Raw genomic sequence first — 21,074 nt, forward strand, 5'->3', positions numbered from 1 at the left:
TGGTTGGATAACACAAGATTTTGTTTTGGAGAAGTAAGATCTGAGTAAATGAAACATTAGTGTTATATTTAAATGGTATCAAACCATTTACATAATATGCCTGAAGAATTGAACTTAAGTTTTAAAAAGACAAAGAGAGCGATACCTTTGCTAGTGGATAAAGGAGAAAGTAGATGCACTTATGGCAGGATTAAGGTAATGTCTAAGGGGAGAACAATCTGAGAACAATTTCTTGGGACCAAAGTCAGTTTTTTTAAAAGAAGGGGGAATTCCCTGGTGGTCCAGTGTTGAGAACTCTTCACATCCACTGCTGAGGGCCTGGGTTCGATCCCTGGTCAGAGAACCAAGATCCCACAAGCTGTGCGGTATGGCCAAAAAATAAAAATTAAAAAATTTTAAAAATCAAAGGAGAAAGTATTGTTTCATTATATTTTAAGAGATAGGCAAATTACTAACATGACCAGATTCTATTCCTTTGGTGTCTTTGTAAAAATCATTTGTAAATCAAACTCAAGAGGGAACAGAATTTGAGCATTCGTAATGGTTGGAGGAAGGAAAATTGGCTCAGAGCAGGGAGCTAATTTAAAATTGTTAATTTGGGATCTTGTTTAATCTTTGAGGAAAAAGATATTGTGGTAATATTTGAGAGAAGGAAGTGTGTGAGGAGAACAATAAAAAGGGTTAAAGAGCTAGATTTCTGAATGGGAAGAAAGTTTTTTCCCATGGAAACTAGAGATAAGTACATGAATATTTAAAATAATGACCTATAATATAAGTATGGCTCTCTCATGTTGTTCAACATCTTGATTGTATGGCTTCCTGAAGAGCCTTTTGGTTGAACTACCTGTCATATGTTAATGTTTATTTGACTCCGTCCATCAGGGTTCCATGGGGAGTCCTTTGACAAGACCAGCACCACGGTCACCAGCCAACTGGTCCAGTCCTCTTACTTCTCCTACCAACACGTCGCAGAATACTTTATCTCCAAGGTAATAAAAGGGTTATTTTCCATCATGGTTTGTATTTGCAGATTCCCCATTCTTAGAAAAATGGACATTAATATAATTCCAGTTGATTTCTACTCAACTTGAAAGGTCTTAGACACATTGAAACTTAGCAAATTCAAAAAATGTTAAGTTTATTCCAAAACTAACCCTTTAGATTATAATAATGTGTAGGATATGGAACTGTTTTTTGTAAGTGACAGGAAAACTTAGGGACACAGCTTTTGGAAATTACTGCTTGTTGCATTAAATAACATAGTTATGTTTCTCAGATATGCTGTATAAATCCATTAATTGCCAATTGTGTCTTTCAGTTATGATACTTAATATAAGTGATGAGGTCAAGTTATAATATGAATATTTAGATCTAATATTGGCCAGCCATCTCTAAAAATAGAAGAAAAAATTAACCTTATAGACAAAAATGTAAAAATAAAGAAAAAAAATAGGGAAGGGTTAAATATAAAATGGCAATACATATAGTTAGGAAAAGATGTGACTGTGAGATTGATAAGACGTGAAATTTTCACACACTTGTGCAGTTCAAGCATGGGCTATATTTCAGATGAAGTTCTTAACTCATTAGTGGATTAACATTTTTTTCCCATCTCCTGGCCTTTTAAAAAATTTTGCCTAGGGAATTCCCTGGCGGTCCAGTGCTTAGGACTGCACGCTTCTACTGCAGGGGGCACAGGTTCAATCCCTTGTCAGGGAACTAAGATATCCCGCAAGCCTTGCAGCCAAAAAAAGTAAAATAAAATAAAATAAAATTTTTAAATTAAAAAACTTTGTCTAGTGGGTCATATTTGTACTTACCAGCTTGATTTTTGTTATTAACCATATACCATAACATATGCTTCATCATATTCATTACAATTATAAGATGCTTCATTATACTGCAGACCGATTGCAAACTTATCGTCTAGCCTGCTTTTTCCATGTTATACATATGTGACAATTTTGATGGCTAAATTCCAGACTCAGTTGAATTTTAGAATCTGATTATAGAATTCAGATCAGTAACACTTATGTTCACTGTTAAAAATTCTCAGCCTTCTTACAGATTTATGTAAAATACAGTTATCGCCTCTTTAAGCAGTACCATTATTGTGAGTTAACCACAGGGGTTAGCAAATATTCTGTAAAGGGCCATATGGTAAATATTTTAGGCTTTGCAGGCAATTCAGTCTTTGTCACCTCTACTCAGCTCTGCTCCTGTAGTGTGAAAGTAGCCATAGATAATAGCTAAATAAATCAGCATTGCTGTGTTCCAAAATTTTATTTATGGACACTGAAATTTTGGTTTTATGTAATTTTCTTGTGTCATGAAATGTTATTGTTTTTATTTTTTTCTCAACTATTTAAAAATGTAAAAAAAATTCTCAGATTTCAGGGGTCGTAATTTGCTGGCCTCTGGTTAGTCAGAACATTTTTGAAGGTGAAAAGACAAACCAGTTGTTAAGGGCTGTGCATTCTAGAGTCACTGTAAGCTGCCCTTTATGGGCAAACAGTGGGACACGTTCTTTAGCCATTTGTAGCTGTCAGGTTTCGTTTTGCTAATTATGCTTTAGAGCATATACATTCTCTAATCCTGTCTTTATAAATATCCTGTGTAATCTCCTCAAATGTATTTGTATTTTAAAACTACACATAAATAAAAATTAATTGTTGTCTTTTTCATAGTGCATTTGATTATGACACCGAAAATATGAATTCTGAAGATATTTATAGCTCTCTTAGAGGTGTCACTGAAGCAATTCAGAATTTCAGCTTCCGCAGTCAAGAAGATATGAATGAGCCATTGAAAAGGGATTCTAAAAAAGATGAAGGCGATTCAGTGAGTATTTGAACATTATTACATCGTACATGTTTTCATTAAGAGTTTTTGATTTTGTTTTATTTTTAAACTTTGCTTTCTGTCATTTTCAAAGATAATTTTCCAGGGGTCAGTTACTCAGTATTTACTGAGTACCATGTGCCAGGTACTGTTCTGGGCAGAGTCGCTGCCCTCAAGTTCCTCGTATATTTTTGGGTAGAGATGAGTACTGTGGAGTTCTAGGTTAGAATGTAAAGTGAATCTATTTTAGATTAAGTTGTAAGGGAAGATGACATTTGCATTGAGACCTAAATAAAGCCATACAAGATCTAGGAGAGAAGAATTCCATAAAAGAAGTAGCAAGTGCAAAGACATTTAGATGGGAGCAAGTTTTGTACAGTTGAGAACCAGGATGAAAGCCAGTATAGGAACATGGGCCAGATCACGTGGCTCTTGTAGGACAAAATAAGGTGTTTAAACCTTTTTTATTCCTGTTCAGTGTAGTGATAGTGATTTGTTTCATCAGTTTCTGCGGTTCCAATTAAGAATGTTATGACCCATCTTTCTGACATTTGTGAGTAGTAGTATTCAGTTTGTTACCCCGTCATTATACAAAAAAGTTCTTTTTTTTTACTCTGCTTCTTCTTAGACTTTTCTCTCACAGCTTAGACTTTTCTCAAAACAAGCTATCCCACCATTTCCTATGGAATCTGTGGTTTCTCAGTGTTTACAAAATTATAGAACATTGCAGTGTTTCAGCAAATCTCTACAGGGCTCCCTGCTCTGCTTCCTGACTTCTTTCCTGCTATTGTTTTTCTCCCCGTGCCTGTATGGCAGATGAGCTTAGTAAACTGGATGTCAAAAACCTGCTTACCACTCGTATTTGAGGTTCCCTACCCTAAAAGCTGCCTATGGTACCAGTAACAGGTTAGTAAGAGTCACTGCTTAATTGAGACTTTCTCCCCAGTGATAGCAGGGTACAGTGTCAGGAGCCCAAGTAGTGGATTCTGGCAGAAGTGAGTTTGGCATTTACTCACTAGTCAGATTATCACTGCTAAGCCTCCATGTCTTCCTAAGGAAAATAGGGATATTACTGCATACCTTAAAAATTATTATGCGTATAATAAATCGTATGACTCCATCCCGCCCAGACCTTTCTCCTGATCTCCAGATTCATACATCCAGCTGCTTGTTTGAACTCCTGATCTTTCCCTTCTCAGTTGACAGCAGTGCTAGTTGCTCAGCCAAAAACCTTGGACAGAACAGTTGTCCTTGTCCCATCTCTTGTTCTCATCCTCCCTACTCGGTCCAGCAGGAAATCTGTTGACTCCATCTTCAAAATATAAGCCACAGTCTATACAGTAGACTTTTTTCCCTTTTTACCTCTCTGGCCTCATCTCCTACTACTCTCCTCTGCTTTAGCTACACGCTTCCTTGCTGTTCCTTCAACTTACTGGGCATGCTTTTTTTTTGGCTCTGTTGGGTCTTTATTGCTGCACACGGGCTTTCTCTAGTTGTGGCGAGCGGGGGCTACTCTTCTTGTGGTGCACCGGCTTCTCATTGCAGTGGCTTCTCTCGTTGTGGAGTACGGGCTCTAGGCGTGTGGGCTTCAGTAGTTGCAGCCTGCGGGCTTCGGTAGTTGCAGCACGCAGGCCCTAGAGCTCGTGAGCTTCAGTAGTTGTGGTGTGCGGGCTCAGCAGTTGTGGCTCGCAGGCTCAGTAGTTGTGGCACATGGGCTTAGTTGCTCCGCAGCATGTGGTATCTTCCCAGACTAGAGATCGAACCCATGTCCCCTGCAATGGCAGGCAGATTCTTAACCACTGTGCTGGGCGTGCTTTTGCCTCAGGGCCTTTGTCTTGGCTATTCCCTCTGCCTTAAACATTCTTCCAGCAGATAGCCATGGCCAGTTTCCTCACCTCCTCCAAGTCTTTGCTCCAGTAGCTTCTCAGTGACCACCCTATTTAATCTTCAGTCTCCTCTCTCCCACCTCAGCACTCATAATCCCTTTAATACTGTACTGCCTCCCATACACTAATTACCTCCTGCTGTACCACATACTTTACTCATTCATTATGTTTCCTTAATGTCTCTGTCCCTCCACTAGAATGTAAACTTCATGAGGATAGACAGCATTCTCTCTCGTTTGTTCAAGAATATATCCCCAGTGCCAAGAATAATACCTAGCATGGAAAAGGCGCACAGCAAATATTTAAAGGATATTTGTGAAGCACCTAGCTAACGACTTGGCACAGAGTTGCTCAGTAGACGGTGGTAATGGTGACATTGATGATCATAATTGATATTTTGATAAGTATGTTAATATGCTCAAACTCCATCAGGCATCCTTCCAAAAGTTATGCAGTCCTTTTGGGACTTTTTTATTTTTTCTTAAGTAGGCCTTTTTTAAATTTGGTTTTCTTATACTTTGTTGACACACTGTCATTGTATAATTTACAACCTTAATAATGAAATCTGGGAGCTTTTAGTTCTGTGTTGCTAATGAAAGTCCTTTTGTGTCTTTAACTGGCATAGAGAAACTGTTGCTAGTCACATTGTATATATTGCTTGATCAAGCCACTGGCAAGAAAACTATAGGAATCATTAGAGACAGCATTCTTTTTTTTTTAACATTTTTATTGGAGTATAATTGCTTTACAATGGTGTGTTAGTTTCTGCTTTATAACAAAGTGAATCAGTTATACATATACATATATCCCCATATCTCTTCCCACTTGTGTCTCCCTCCCTCCCATCCTCCCTATCCCACCCTTCTAGCTGGTCACAAAGCACCGAGCTGATCTCCCTGTGCTATGCGACTGCTTCCCACTAGCTATCTATCTTACATTTGGTAGTGTATATATGTCCATATATACACTACCACTCTCTCACTTTATCCCAGCTTACGCTTCCCCCTCCCCTGTCCTCAAGTCCATTCTCTAGGAGGAGAGACAGCATTCTTTTACAGTTCTTATTTGCCCTTATGGCTGTGGTTTCTTTACATCTCTTCTATAAACTGTGACTTTTTGCATGTAAGTTTTAACTCATCATGTTGATTTCCATTACTTAATTTTTTTTTGGCTGGTTATTGTTACCTTTTTTTTTTTTTTTTTTTGCGGTACGCGGGCCTCTCGCTGTTGTGGCCTCTCCCATTGCGGAGCACAGGCTCCGGACGCGCAGGCTCAGCGGCCATGGCTCACGGGCCCAGCCGCTCCACGGCATGTGGGATCCTCCCGGACCGGGGCACGAACCCATGTCCCCTACATCGGCAGGCGGACTCTCAACCACTGCGCCACCAGGGAAGCCCTATTGTTACCTTTTTAAAACAGCCTTTGAAGCAGTAGGGAAATATCTTTTTAGAATTTCAAAGAGATTTAAAAAGGAGTTAATTTGCTCTGCCTTCCCCTTCCCATTAATAGACATGTGGCGGTCCTGGGATGTCTGATCCAAGAGCAGGAGGTGATGCTACTGACTCAAGCCAAACAGCCCTTGATAATAAAGCTTCATTGCTCCATTCGATGCCTGCTCACTCCTCTCCACGCTCTCGAGACTATAATCCGTATAACTACTCAGATAGCATCAGTCCCTTCAATAAGTCTGCCCTCAAGGAAGCCATGTTTGATGATGATGCTGACCAGTTTCCTGATGGTATGTCCTGGGTCCTGCTGCTACTGTCTGTGTTTTGGAGAACTGGTAATCAACGAAGCAAATGAAATATGCATGCTCTTTTATTGTAACTCCCTAAAAAGTAAGGATCTCTGGGGGTGGGAACGTTCTCTCCCATCTTCTAGGAGCTCATTTCTAGTGGTTTGTTGGTTTTCTGACCCTGAATAAGAGACAGATTAATCATCCTAATATCATCCTTGAAATCAACACTTATGATTTCATACTTAGGTAATTTCTGATTTTCCCTTTATTCCCTCAGTGTTGCTGTCAGTGAACATATTTCTGCATAAAATTTATGTACACATACAGGTAATTCTAAGAGATTTCTAGGGATAGAATTGCCCAATTAAGGGATATCTGTAAGTTTGTTTTGAGAGTTACTACCAATTACCAACTCAAAACACTTGGCCAGTTTAAGTAGTACTGATTTCCTCACCAACCCAGAATGTTTAAGTGTTTTTATTTTTTGTCATTGTGATGGATATAAAATAGGTCATCCTAATGAGCATTTCCTTAATTGTTAGGAAGACTGAGAAATTAGATATCAGATTATTTTTTAATTTTTCTAATTTTGATGAATAGAAAAATATCTTCACTTCTGAATTTCTTTGATTACTAATGAGGTCAAAGAATCATATTTTGGCAAACATGTCATGTTAAGAGACTTAATATAGCACATATACCACAAAGGCAAAATTATGACAACATACCAAACTGTCTAAATTACATAAGAATCTATAAAATCGCCACAATTATGCACTTTGGTGTATTTTAATCTATCACAAATAGTTGACTATGCTGTTGAGGTTTAGTCATGATAGCAGCATAACAGAAGTGTGTGAATTGGACCTAGCAGCAAAGTGCCCTTGGAACCCTGCGTAGTAGCAACAGCCTGGTGATTGAGACCTAGCTTTAGCAGCTTAATTTAAATTGGTTTTAAATTATTTATGCACAGAGGTCACAACTGACATTTCTTGCTTCGGCTCCGCTATATATATGTATATCTCACATATATATGCACTATATAGGTGTGTGTATATATATATATATATATATACCTACATATATATGTAGGGTTTTTTTTCCCTTTTTTTTTTTTTTTTTTTTTTTTTTTTGTGGTACGTGGGCCTCTCCCTGCTGTGACCTCTCCCATTGCAGAGCACAGGTTCCGGACGCACAGGCTCAGCGGCCATGGCTCACGGGCCCAGCCGCTCCACGGCATGTGGGATCTTCCCGGACCGGGGCACGAACCCGTGTCCCCTGCATCGGCAGGCGGACTCCCAACCACTGCGCCACCAGGGAAACCCTGTAGGGTTTTTTTTTAAGTATTATTTCAAAATAGTCAAAAGCTTAAAAGTTGGGAGTACAGTAGAAGGAACTTTTTCTTGAACCATCTGAGAGTAAGTTGCCAAACTGACGCTCCATCACTTCAAATACTTTAGGACATATTTTCTATAAACAAAGACAGTTCTCCTGCATAATTACAATATATTCATCAAAGTCAGGGAATTATCAGTGCTACATTGACAACTACCCATCCTTAGAGTTTTTCCACTTGTCCCGATAATATCTTATAGTGGATTATCCAGTTCAGAATGTCATGTTGCATTTAATCATCACGTCTCCTTCAGTGTCCAGTCTTTTCTTGGCTTTCATGACCGTGGCACTTTTGATGGTTAAAGACCAGTTATTTTGTAGCATTTCCCTCAATTTAGGTTTGTCTGATGTTTTCTTACGATTGGATTCAGATTTTGTACTCTTGGCATCAGTATCACAGAAGTGTCAGTGCATCTTTCAACTAATACATGATTTCCCTTTGCCCCAAGATTGGTGATGTAATTTTGATCACTTGATTATGGTGCTGCTAACAGGCTTCTCCACTATGAAGTTACTCATTTTGTAGTAAGTGTTTTGTGGAGAGGTACTTTAAAACTAAATATCCTGTTCCTCATTAAACTTAAATTTTATTTACTTAAAAAAATAAATATTTATAACTGTACAGACACATAGTTTCCTGTTGTATTCAATGGGCTATAATGTTTAACTGTCATTATTTATTTTGATGCTCCTTAATTTGACCATCAGGATCCCATTCAAGCTGGCTTTTGTGTCCTTTTAACACGTCCCCATTCTTACATTCTGACAGAGCAAAATCTTATACTGTCCTTGCTTCAGTCCTGGAATCAACCATTTCTCCAAGGATCGATCCTTGGTTTCTTTTAACAGAAAATGGTCTTTAAAGACTAAAGTCTGGGCACTAGGTATACTCACTGCTGGTGGGACATCACTACTCCCCAGACCTCTAAGTGACTAGAGCTAGGGAGTGTGTGTGTTTGTGTGTGCACGTGCGTGTGTGTACACGCATGCACACTGATTTATATCTATTGCTGTATCTGTCAAAAGCTATGTGTTTATACCAATAACTCCAATTCTAGTCTAGCACCATGAGATTAATTTTAGTTTCTCCCTTTCCATATTAATAACCCCCTGTGAGAAACCTGACTTCCGTTATCTTGAATATACTTACTTATTTGATCAATCCTCCTGTGTGCAGCCAGTTCTCCATCTCTGCCACCACCTCCTCACCTGCACGGATGCACTCCCCACCCTGCTGGGCTCTGCCATTCCACCCTCAACTTCCTTGGCCTCAGTGCCATTCTGCTTGGGCTCTGACACATCACACCTGGTTGCCACTACATGTGGACACACTTCTTGTTCTAGCTGAGCTCTGAAACCCTATCCTTCCCACTCTCACGTGTGGAAACCCTCCATACTCTGCCTGGGAATCTGTCCCCAGGCCTGTAATTTTGATAAATGGAAAAATATCTTCATTTTATGAGATTGAGGAATTGTGTTTTTACCAGCTTCTCATGTTGAGGCTTGATATATCACAAGTACCACAAAGCCAAAATTATGACAACTTAGCAAGATCACCCCCTTATTGTCTAATTCTCTTCTCCTTTACTAAGGATCATATATTTCTCATTTGTTAAAGGAAAATATCTTTGGAAATAATATAACTGAAAGCTAACTGGGTAGAATATTTTTGAACTTGAGAACGTTATTTCTTCACAGCATAATACTTGATTGACTTCTGAAACATTTGAAGATAGATAAGCCTTCAGTTACACCAAAATAGTAGTTGTTCCAAGCTTCATATAGCAATTGTTTTCATTTACTGTCTATTTTCTTTTTTAAATTTGAGGTGGGGAAGACCTTATTTGACATTATTTGACATTATTTTATTGTAAACATTGCTGACATTATCTTTTTTAATGTATTGACCTCCATTTTGCTGTTTTGATTTTTCTTTTATGCCCTGCCCCCAAGTAAAATTTCTCCTTATTTTGTTTTTAAAATATAAAACTTTTGGCGGGAGATAATTATTTTGTTCAAGTAGGAATTTGTTTTAAAATTCTGAGACATATTAAGTATCTCTCTTACTCAGATGTGTCTGTACATATTACAGACAGATACACACATTAGTGATACATTTATCAAAACTAACAAGTCAAACCCACTAATGGCCAGTTCTAATTATGACCTTTGTAAAGTTCACCAGGGACTATAATATTCCAGAATATGTACTACCTCTAGTGAGGATGATACTGTTATTCAAGGGAGACTCATATTTCAGGCCCAGGTCCTCACCATGACCCTAGGAAGTGCGTGCTATTTTCCCATTTTACTGATAAGAAAACCCAGCCTCCACAGTAATTGAGAGCGTACTCCTATCACACAAAGGCTAAGGGGCAGAGGCTTGGTGAGACTCCAGAACCTGTGTTCTTTTCACAGAACAACAATGTTTCTGTGTGTCAGAAGAGGAAATACAGTTGATTATACTTTATCTTAGTTAATTCAGTACGTTAGGCTTATCTCATTTGTATGACATAAATAGTTCAGTTTTTTAACAAATAATTTATGTGCTTTCTTTGGCAGAACTTATTTTCCTGTCAGTCATCTGTCCAGACCATTATATGACAAGTCATTTCTAATTATCTTCTAGAGTAATTACAAAGCCTATATTCATGAAGAGGAGAACTGAGTTCCTTTGAAACAAAGCATTTTCTTGAGATTTCCCTTTATTCAGCTGAAATAAAATATACTCTTATCAGAATGATTTTATGACATCTTTGAAAGTCTGATAATGTAACTTCACAGGAGTGATTTTTGAGCGGTTTATAGAGATGCGTTGATCCTGCTGCAGTAGTTCTTGTTAAGCCAGCAATATTGTTCTAATGTTGGTCTATACAAATGAAATTATTATAAGACAGTTTTTATTCTCCAAGTTAAGATCTTTGAACTCAAATTTCTTATTTTTCATGGTTTTGCTCTGCATTTTGCAGAGGTTCTTCCTGATCTTCCAAAACCTAATTTAGTTCTCCTCAGTGATCATTCTTTCCAGATTATCTCAAGTTTTTAAATTCAGTAATCACATTTTGTACTCTGTGTATGAGTGTTTGGGGACCAGAAGTTCTTCGTGCTCTTATTATAGTTCCACGAAAGTTGTCCTAACAAACTTCCTTTTTTATAGGCAGTGAATATTATCATTACATTTTGGTTCAATTTCCCTTCCCTATCATCTGTTAGTTTTATTCCAGTAGAAGTCGTCTGTTCTAGTAGTTCAGCTTGATTTCCTTTCCTCAGGTTTCTGAATCCTCTTAAGTGAAATATAACTTTTCTTTCCCTACTTGTAGTTGTGGGTTCCCTGAGACCTATAATTTCAGGCCATTGGTATCTCTAGGTCAGTGGCTAACCAGCTGGCAGGATGAGGCACAGTAGCTTCTGTTTTTATGGACCAGTTGTGAACCATCTGGCAAACTACAACCTCAAGGTTCACTTTTGGGAAAAGTGCTCTTTCCTCCTGAGCGTTTCCTTTTGTAGGCAGCAACCCTCTCCAAAAGGCCAGCATACTCATGCCAAGTGAAGCCACAGAGAATACAGCTCCACAGTGTTAGCTGTCTTTCCTGGAGACTTAGGAGAGGGAGTGACCCCAGGTGTACCTTCTAGGCTCAGGCACCATGTTCTGTGATTATTTTATTCCAGAGAATGAGTTAGAAGGGAAAAGAATCTATGGCACAAGCTCAAGCAAATGCCTGCCTAAGTCCCTCAAACCTGAATTTATCATGTATTTTATCACCAAAAGAATTTAGGAAGAACTCTGGTATTTTTTAATGTTCTAATGTGAACTTTTGGATTTAACTGTCTTTCCTACAAAGATTTCTCAAAGCATTATCTGATGACTTTGAAAAATAAACAATGTGTCCTTTAACATTCATAAAATTCATGAGTTCATAGTTATACTTTAAAAAAAGAAAGCAAAAACAAATGAAAACTCCTTGATAACCACTGGGCCCAACTCTTGACTCAGAAATTTAAAGGGAAATATATTAGGTATTCTGCCTTTTCTATCAAACTGTATTTCAGGGCAATCAAAATAGCTCTAGTTGATAAACTCACTCTCTCAGAAGAATTCCAACCCATTTTTAACTCCTAATAAAATAATTGATTCAGCAACATCAGTGGGTGAAATCATTAGTTAAAAGGTTGACGGGGAATTTTACAATGGTGGGATCAAGTTGTTACCAGTTAAATCCAGTGATCATTTATTAGTATCGCTGAAAATTGAGTACCCAGACACTGTGAGCCTCCTGGCATGACAACATAGAAGTGCATGCTGAAGTGTGTAAGGATGAAATGATACATTTGGGATTTGCTAAAAATTTTTCAGAAAAAAGTTGGGGGGGTTACGAAGATGATGTAAGAATGGTAAAATCTTAATAATTTTTAAATCTGGTGATGGGTACATGGGGGTTCATTATACAATTCTCCTGTTAATTTTTATTATAAATGGTTTTAAACTAGCATTGAGGTTTGGGGGATGACAAATGGAAAAGAATATTACTTGGTCATTTTTCTTTGTTTTTGGGGGTTTTTTACAAGCAACTTTCTGTTTGTGTTTCATGTTATAACGTTGTCATCCCCATACTTGTGAAAGTTGACCTATAAAGTTACAGAATTAACATCATGTCCTTATGACAGATCTTTCCCTAGACCATTCTGACCTGGTTGCAGAGTTATTGAAGGAGTTGTCTAACCATAACGAACGTGTAGAAGAAAGAAAAATCGCCCTCTATGAACTCATGAAACTGACACAGGAAGAATCTTTCAGTGTTTGGGATGAACACTTCAAAACAATATTACTTTTATTGCTTGAAACCCTTGGGGATAAAGAGGTAAAATGGCAGAATATGTAAACAATAGCCTGTTTTTCCTGTCTTGGATTGCCTGTCATTGCCTATTAATCAAGTGCTACACAGATTTGGAAATTGGGAAAATGAGTCTTTTCTGCTGCTTCTTTCTGCCTGAAATTTTCACTGTAAAGTACTTTTTCTTCCCAGCCAAGCAGCTCAGTGATTTTCAACAGTTGACAACAGGGAAAATGAAAGGTTGCTGACAAAATTTTTTAAAGGAGAGTACTTTTTTTTTTTGCATATTTGAATTCATTGTTCAAAAGTAAAACTTCCTTTTTAATAGAATGTAGTGGTTCTTGGTTTCTTTAAGAAGTATTAGTTTTCAACTAGAGATGTGAAAACTTAATTGTGTAATATACCGCATATTTTATGCAGTTGTCTACAATTCCCCCAACCCATATTAAGACCCTTAAGTTACAGAAATGGAAAATATAAAGATCATCTACAGCCCAAAATATTAAAAACATTAAAATATTTCTTCTTAGCCTACAATCAGGGCTTTGGCATTAAAGGTTTTAAGAGAAATCCTAAGGCATCAACCAGCAAGATTTAAAAACTATGCAGAACTGACTGTCATGAAAACACTGGAAGCACATAAAGATCCTCATAAGGAGGTAAGTGACCTGACAGTACTTCTGATATTATTGCATGAAACATACAAATGTTGTTTGAAAGTACTCTTAGCAAGCATTTTCTTAATGTTCAAGGTAGTATCTGATTGAGAAGCAAACATATAATCTTTTCTGTTTAACTAATTATATTGATACCATGGCCTTTTACCTAAAATAGGTGAGCTCTAGGATATAATTTATCTGATTTCATTTTCTCCTATAATTCACTTTTAGATTTCCATTTAGAGTTCACCAATCTTAACTTCACTTTCCGTTTACCAATAAGAATTTGGTTTTTTAAAATAACTAATGAAGATAAGAATCATTGTTATTTTAGAGTGGTAAATTGCCTATAGGAGCTAGATGTCTGTTAAAAGTTTTCTCAGTAAAACAATGAGGACAGCTTTCCTGAAAGAGTCCTGTAAACCTGTCTTGTTACATTATAGTCAGGATATCCCCATCATGACCAATGACACTGATGAGATAATCAGTGAGATGAGATAATCATAAGGACTTTTATTAAAATAATTAGAAAAGCAAGTTTCAAATAGGGACTGCAACTCTAAGAGAAAGCATCAGAGCAATACATAAGCAAAAGACAAGTCAAAAAAAGAAAGTTAAAACAGCCGTGAGACAAAATAGATTAAAGTTAAGTATAAGATTTAAAACTGTAAAACTCTCAGAAGAAAGCATAGGTGTGAATCTTTGTTACCTTGAGTTAGGCAATAGTTTCTTAGATTCAATACCAAAAGCAGAAATAATCAACAAGGAAAAAAAGAGTAAATTGAACTTTATCAAAATTAAAAACTTTTGTGCTTCAAAGGATGCTCTCAGGAAAGTCAAAAGACAACCCATAACATAGGAGAAAATTTTTGCAAATCATGTCTGATAAGGGACTAACCACCATAATATATAAAGAACTCTCATAACTCAACAATGAAAAGGTAAAAACTCAGTTTTTCAACGAGCAAAGGATCTGAGTTGACATTTCTTCAAAGAAGATATACAAATGGCCAATAAGCACATAAAAGGATTCTCACCCTCATTAGTCTTTAGGGAAATGCAGCTAAAACCACAATGAGATACCACACTTCCCACACATGATGAAGAATGATAATAAGAAATGTTGGTGAGGATATGAAAAAATCGAAACCCTCTGGGTAATTCACTTTTCAGAAGCTGTGACTGTGAATCTTATAGGAGAGTGAGCCATAACTTTTAAGTCTACCTGGATTTTTAATCCCGATTTTTTAAAAAATCCACTTGTTGTTTAGTAGTGGTACATCTGTAGCATCTTGCTGAAGGCTTAAAAAAACTATGTAATATTTGTACTTTAGTTATCCACCTTCCGACCTAAATAAGGCCTTGTAGCATACCAGTTTTTACCAAAGATAAAATTGACATTCTTAAGCTGTTAGAGCTGAAATTAGCCCTAGGTCTTCTGACTTGCAGTGTATTTTCCACTATACCTTTTTAAGTACCTCTCACAGATTGAGAGCACAAATGAGACAATACCAAAGTAGCAGCAAAAGCAATAATTTTTACATGTTTTCAAGACCATCTTTAGAGATTACAGATTCCAATAAAAATATAGATAACTGTTTCTTCTCTTCATTGCAGAACCAGTGTTTTACCCTCCCCAAGTCCAATATAGAAGGAAAGAAAATCATTATGAACAGTAGGGGAAATAGCCTGTTAACTTGATAACATATTAATGAAATGATTTTTATTTTATTTTGTTAATAATGTGATAAAAGGCACAAGCCCTCCTGGAGTTGGGGGTCCTAACAATGAGCAGGGTCTCAGCGTGGCTGATGCAGAGGACTCCAGTCACAGTGTAGTCTAGGTGGACAGAACCTCCACTCCCCTGCAGAACTAGACCACAATATCATGTTAAAGTTGCTTTTAATCACTGAATCAAGCCAACATTAAGAGAACACAAATGAAGGAAGAATGATGTAAAAAAGCACCATGTTTCCATCTTCTAGCTTCAACAGTTATCACCGTTTTACCAAACCTGTTTTATCTGTACCCTCACCTTTTATGTTTGTTTAGTGTTTTCAAAGAAAATCCCAGATATCATGTCCTAGGATATATTTCAGGAAGTGTATACATCCAGGCCACAGTGTAAGTTTTACAAAATTACATCCCTGCTAAATGTTGACCTCTTTGTTTTAGGTGGTGAGATCTGCTGAGGAAGCTGCGTCAGTGTTGGCCACTTCAATCAGTCCGGAGCAGTGCATCAAAGTGCTTTGTCCCATCATCCAAACTGCAGATTACCCAATTAATCTGGCTGCAATCAAAATGCAAACAAAAGTGATAGAGAGAGTTTCCAAGGAAACCCTTAACCTGCTTTTGCCAGAGATTATGCCAGGCCTAATACAGGTAAGCAGCAAAGCTTGGAGGAATAAGCTATGTGTGATGCATTTGGGACTCAGTTATTTTAGGCACTTGCCAGGCAACACTAGTGGCATGACCAAGCCTTCCTGCTGTCTTAGGTGTTCGGAGCAAAGACTTTCTGTAATTAGCTCTGTGTGTGTGTGGTAGAATATACATAACATAAAACTTACCATTTAGCATGGTAACTTACCATTTAATGTGGTTTTTTTTCTATGCATACAAACCCATACATATAAATACTTTTAAAAATGGGATCATATTTTGTAACATGCTTTGCTTAACTTAATCATAGATTGTGAACTTTTTCCATCCAATAAATAATATTCTATAATGTAATTTTAATGACTAATATTACATAGTATGTATATTAAGATCCCTCCTGAAGAGAGTTAATCATTCATTTCTTTGTGCTTCTACAGTATTACCTTTGTGACTCTGTTCTAAGCCGACTACTACTAAATTGTGAGGTCCTTGACTACTAAATTGTGAGGTCCTTGAAGATAAGATCCAAATCTTTTCCTTTCTTATCTGTGCTTTGGTGCTAAGAACAGAATATACGTAATAGGTGTGTGTCATACATATAGTGGGTACTGAATAAATGTCTGTTGGATGAATAACTTAGAGTAATGGTAGGGATGGGCCAGATGTTAAGCTTAATTTAGCCTGGATTACAGGAGTACCTTGACTGCCAGGCCAAGGAGTTTAGGTTTTATTCAATAGTGAGGAGCTGTTGAATTCACTACAGCTGAATGCTTTAGGAAGGTTAATTCAGAGACTTTGGCAGGGTGGATTGGCAGAGGGGCAGGCCCAGAGTCAGAGGATTGCAGCTTTCTAAGCTAAGTAAGAAAGAACCCGACAAGGAAGTCTGACAGTGGAGTGGGGATGCCGAAGGGGAGGTGGAGGAGGGAAGGGCATGTCTCTGCCTGAAAAGGTGAGAAATTAACTTTGTCCAGTCAGTAAAGCTCTCTCTCCTCAGCACACTTGGGATCTCCTCTTTGAGTTGCACTTCTGTCTCTGTGGAATGGTACTTTCCTCAGATCCTGCAGGAGTGCTAACAAGGACTTTTCTTCCCAGGGTTATGATAATTCGGAGAGCAGTGTTCGGAAAGCTTGTGTCTTCTGCCTGGTGGCTGTTCATGCGGTAATTGGTGATGAACTAAAACCACATCTCAGTCAGCTCACTGGCAGTAAAGTAAGTAGTGCTGCTCTGTTCTAAAGATGGTGGCTGTGGGTCCTTCTTCAAAATTTAGTTCTTTGAGTGTGTTAAAGAGTAAATTTGGGGGCTTCCCTGGTGGGGCAGTGGTTGAGAATCCGCCTGCCAATGCAGGGGACATGGGTCCAGGAAGGTCCCACATGCTGCGGAGCAGCTAAGCCCGTGCGCCACAACTGCTGGTCCTGCGCTCTAGAGCCCACAAGCCACAACTACTGAAGCCCGCACGCCTAGAGCCCGTGCTCCACAACAAGAGAAGCCACCACAATGACAAGCCCAAACCGCAACGAGGAGTGGCCCCCTTTCACCGCAACTAGAGAAGGCCTGCGTGCAGCAACGAGGACCCAGTGCAGCCAAAAATTAATTAATTTATTTATTTATTTAAATAAAAAGAGTAAATTTGTTGTTCGGATTTTAATTAGGCTTTGCGAATCCAACTTATTCCTCTTACCGTTGCGGTTTAGCTGTTTGTACTTCCACATCTGTTACTCAGGTGAGGTCAGCGGTTTGGTAGGGTGGTTGGTAGACTGCTGTGAAAAAAATGCTTACAGCTTCTGGTTATTTATTGATCACCAACTGACTCTCCTCGCTCCCACACCCAAATCCTTACCCCCAAGGGCTGTTTAATTAAGAATAAATAGTAGTTATATGTCCATGGATTTATATGTCCCCAAATATGGAACAATTGAACATTTAAAAAATTTTCCTTTATGAACTATGATAATCAAGTATTTGTTTCTCTTCTTTCTGTTCTTATTATGATCACAATAAATGTTTAACTTTGATTTGTTATGTTAAAATGCATTTTCCAATTAGTCCTTAAGATGCAAAAAAACACAAATCAGTCTTGCTTTCTTCATTTCTTTGATACTATCAAAACCTTGAAATTTGTTCTAAGGGGTAAGGATAAACTATGATTGTTGAATTACGGTTTATGAACCAGTTAACTGGCAAGACACTCACCTTCATATAAAAAGTTTCCCCAAATCCTAACAGTTGTCATTACTATGATCAAATTTATTTTTTAAGTAGCAAAGGGAAGAAAAAATACATAGAAGGAAAAAGAGCTCAGGTATATACCTTACAATAAATACCTATACAAGTTATAGATAGATTAAAGCAGTGGTTCTAGGGACTTCCTGGAGGTCCAGTGGTTAACACGCTACGCTTCCACTGCAGGGGGCGCAGGTGTGATCCCTGGTCAGGGAACTCAGATCCCACATGCTGTGTGGCGTGGCCAAAAGAAAAAGCAGTGGTTCTTAACCTTTTCTGTGTTACAGACCACTTTGAGCTTTAGGTATAATCTCATCCCAAGAAAAATAAATGCATACAGATAAATTTTACACATAGTTTCGTTGGGGGGGCATTCGGTGAGCCTCTGAATCTTGTGGACACCAGGTTTAAAAACCCTTCGGTCAAAGACAATGTTAAAAAAGCAAACTTTGAACAACAAAGTGGTTTTCAGAGAAAAATGTATCCTGAGTTTTGTCATAAGTTTAAGTTATGTACTGAAAATCCAGAGTTGTCTGTAGAAGAATTAAAATTCAGCACTTTATCAGAATACTAGGCAGCCAGTAGTAATGTTGCATGTGAAGACAGTAGGTGGGAAAAATATCTGAGAATGACATTAGGTGAAAAAAAAGTAGAAAACAGAATTGGATGTGCTTTGATTCCAGACTAAAAATATGATCTCATACAATAAAGACTGCAAAATGACACAGAGAAATCAAAAACATTCTTGTTAGGAGAGCAGTGATGTAGTTGTCTGAGATCTTGGAGCCCAAGTGCCTAATTGCCTCTCCTGGCCCACTTCTCTCTACCCCTGTGACCTTAGGCAGGGATGGCACATCCTGTATCTCGATTTCCTCATCTGTAAAATGTTGTGAAGATAAAAAGAGAATTTAAGGCAGTATATTGTATAGCACATACTGCTCAAGTGTTTATCATTATTGTCTTAATGGTGACTTCTTTTTCTAAGTTTTGTATGTTATCACTGTAACATTTTTTGAAAGGCATGCTAGAATACTCAGTCCTGAACAAACTGAGACTTAAATATTTTTTTTGAAATTCTTAATTATCAACAGTAACTGGGGCATTATAATAACCCCTCAGTCTAAAATATCTTTTGAAGCTCACATATGTATAATTTTTTTTAATGAGCATCTTACAATAATTTAGAGCAGCTTTCTCAAATGACATGTTTGGCTTGAATCTGCAGATGAAGCTACTGAATCTTTACATCAAACGCGCACAAACAGGTTCTGGAGGAGCTGATCCCACTACTGATGTTTCTGGACAAAGTTAGTGAAGCTGATGGAAGTGAACCAGGTCTCTCAAAGAAAGAACAGACAGACCACCCTCATCAATGAAAGGAAAATTTCAAATACATCTTTTGGAAGTTACCATTGTTTCCCAGTTTTAGTTTTTTGTTTTGTTTTGTATTTTCTGTAACAGAGGGCTATCCTCAATCTGCATGTAACTTTTATGATAGTTATTCCAAATTCAAAAGAAGCAGTATTAACATCAGTTGGTCAATACAAAGTAATTTTTAATCTAATTCATCATTTCACGTTTTACTTCTTTGTCCTCCCATTAACCTTTGCCAGTGTTATGACTGTATACATTTTTTTAAATGCTGGTTAAACAGGAATGCTTAAAGCTTTAAAAGTTTAACAGTCTAAAACATTTTTTGGCCTTTATTCAAATGCAGAATAATATTTTTATTGCTACTTTGAGTTCCATATCATGTCCTATGCTAGAAATATTGAAATGATGTGAAATAAAGCAGGACTAATCTGAACTACAGCTGGACTCTGTTGGTGTGATGGTGATACACGTCATTAATTAGTTGCAACTTCTTTGGGGTGATCTGTAGTTTAAAACTAAGACCTCAAAGAAATGTTACAGAATCAGCCAGTTCTGTAAGGCTGATAGCTTTTGTTGGTTGTTGATCTTGCCATCTTTATTTAAAACCATGTCCCCTCTATGATCCCTTAAGAAAGCTGTACCAAATCATCAGCCTGTGTTTTTCTTGTTACTTATTAAAATAGAAGGTTTCATTGCAGGGTTTTTTGGTTTGTTTATCTTTGTTGTGAATGATGCTTTTTTATTTATTAATATCAAATTCACTTATGAATAAACTTGATAATGGAAACATTAAAAAAAATCAAGTGCATGTGTGTCCTTGACCGTCTTCTGTTTCTCATTTAATAAACAAACTAATTATTGAGACATGGGAGTTGACCAGCACCTTTTCTTTTAAATGGTGAAACCTGGTTTCCTTTTACCATGAAATTGTCTTACTTGAAAACATTGATCCTGATGAGAGAGAAGATGGTGCCAAGGTTATTATCTGTGTATAATGGGCTCAAATTCTCTACCTCTTCAGGGCTAATACTTTTAACTGAGCTGCTGCCTATAGTGTCTTTTGGAAAACTATTAAAAGGGTGATTTTCTGTTACTTTTTAACAAATTTTTTTAATCACCTTTTGCTACACCTCTTATTTTCATGTGCAACCAACTTTCAAAAATTACCAGTTTTGGTGGAAGGCAAATTAGGTAATTTGGAACCAGGATACTAATGATTTCTCATCTTGACTTTTTTTTAAATCCTAACATAAAGTGAATTTGACTGGAAAGGCAAATACCTATTAGGGAGGCAATTTGCTTTTGTTACAGAGTTATCTGTACTTTGTTTAATCGAAAAAATGTAGAAATGTATGTAAAGAATTTAAGGCAAGAGTTCTGAATGGATGATTTGTGATAGGCTTTTACCTTCCTTCCTTTTTGTTCTAGCAGCAGGAAAATAGTTTCTCTATAGTCCCCCCTTTACCTGTAACAATTTTGTTTTCTACTGTTAATTACATTGTGTATTTATAGTTCTATGCTTACTGTTGTGCATATACTGGCAATAAAACTGTACATAACATTACTTGAACAAATTAACAATGTATATCAGTTGTTTTTCTGTCTCACTGTGTGACAAGTCATTTATCTCATAACTAGGTTTTTAAAAATGCTTAGAAAGTCCTGTTTCAGTGGTATTCTCATGAATTTGTAAGTGCATCCAAGGAGAAAAGATATGTCAGGAGTAGCAGCCACAATCTAATGTATATAG

The 21,074-nt window shown here is 37.3% G+C and overlaps 1 protein-coding gene across 4 annotated transcripts in view; it reads left to right on the forward strand.

Moving 5' to 3' along the window:
- Window positions 1–21,074, forward strand: part of CLASP2 (cytoplasmic linker associated protein 2) — a 189,340-nt gene extending 168,266 nt beyond the window's left edge. For 2 of the 4 annotated variants that reach the window (XM_082637537.1, XM_082637538.1), the window contains 8 exons: window positions 883–989; window positions 2,688–2,841; window positions 6,237–6,465; window positions 12,526–12,719; window positions 13,223–13,351; window positions 15,527–15,733; window positions 16,823–16,939; window positions 19,176–21,072. In XM_082637537.1, the coding sequence (XP_082493663.1) occupies window positions 883–989; window positions 2,688–2,841; window positions 6,237–6,465; window positions 12,526–12,719; window positions 13,223–13,351; window positions 15,527–15,733; window positions 16,823–16,939; window positions 19,176–19,262 (1,224 nt within the window). In that variant the 3' untranslated portion in view covers window positions 19,263–21,072. Of the gene's footprint in view, window positions 1–882; window positions 990–2,687; window positions 2,842–6,236; window positions 6,466–12,525; window positions 12,720–13,222; window positions 13,352–15,526; window positions 15,734–16,822; window positions 16,940–19,175 lie in introns of all 4 variants that reach the window. The other 2 variants (XM_082637540.1, XM_082637539.1) reach the window with 2 other exon arrangements.

Source organism: Mesoplodon mirus (genome assembly GCF_964341445.2).
Source record: "Mesoplodon mirus genome assembly, chromosome: 12".
Classification (NCBI taxonomy): Eukaryota; Metazoa; Chordata; class Mammalia; order Artiodactyla; family Ziphiidae; genus Mesoplodon; species Mesoplodon mirus.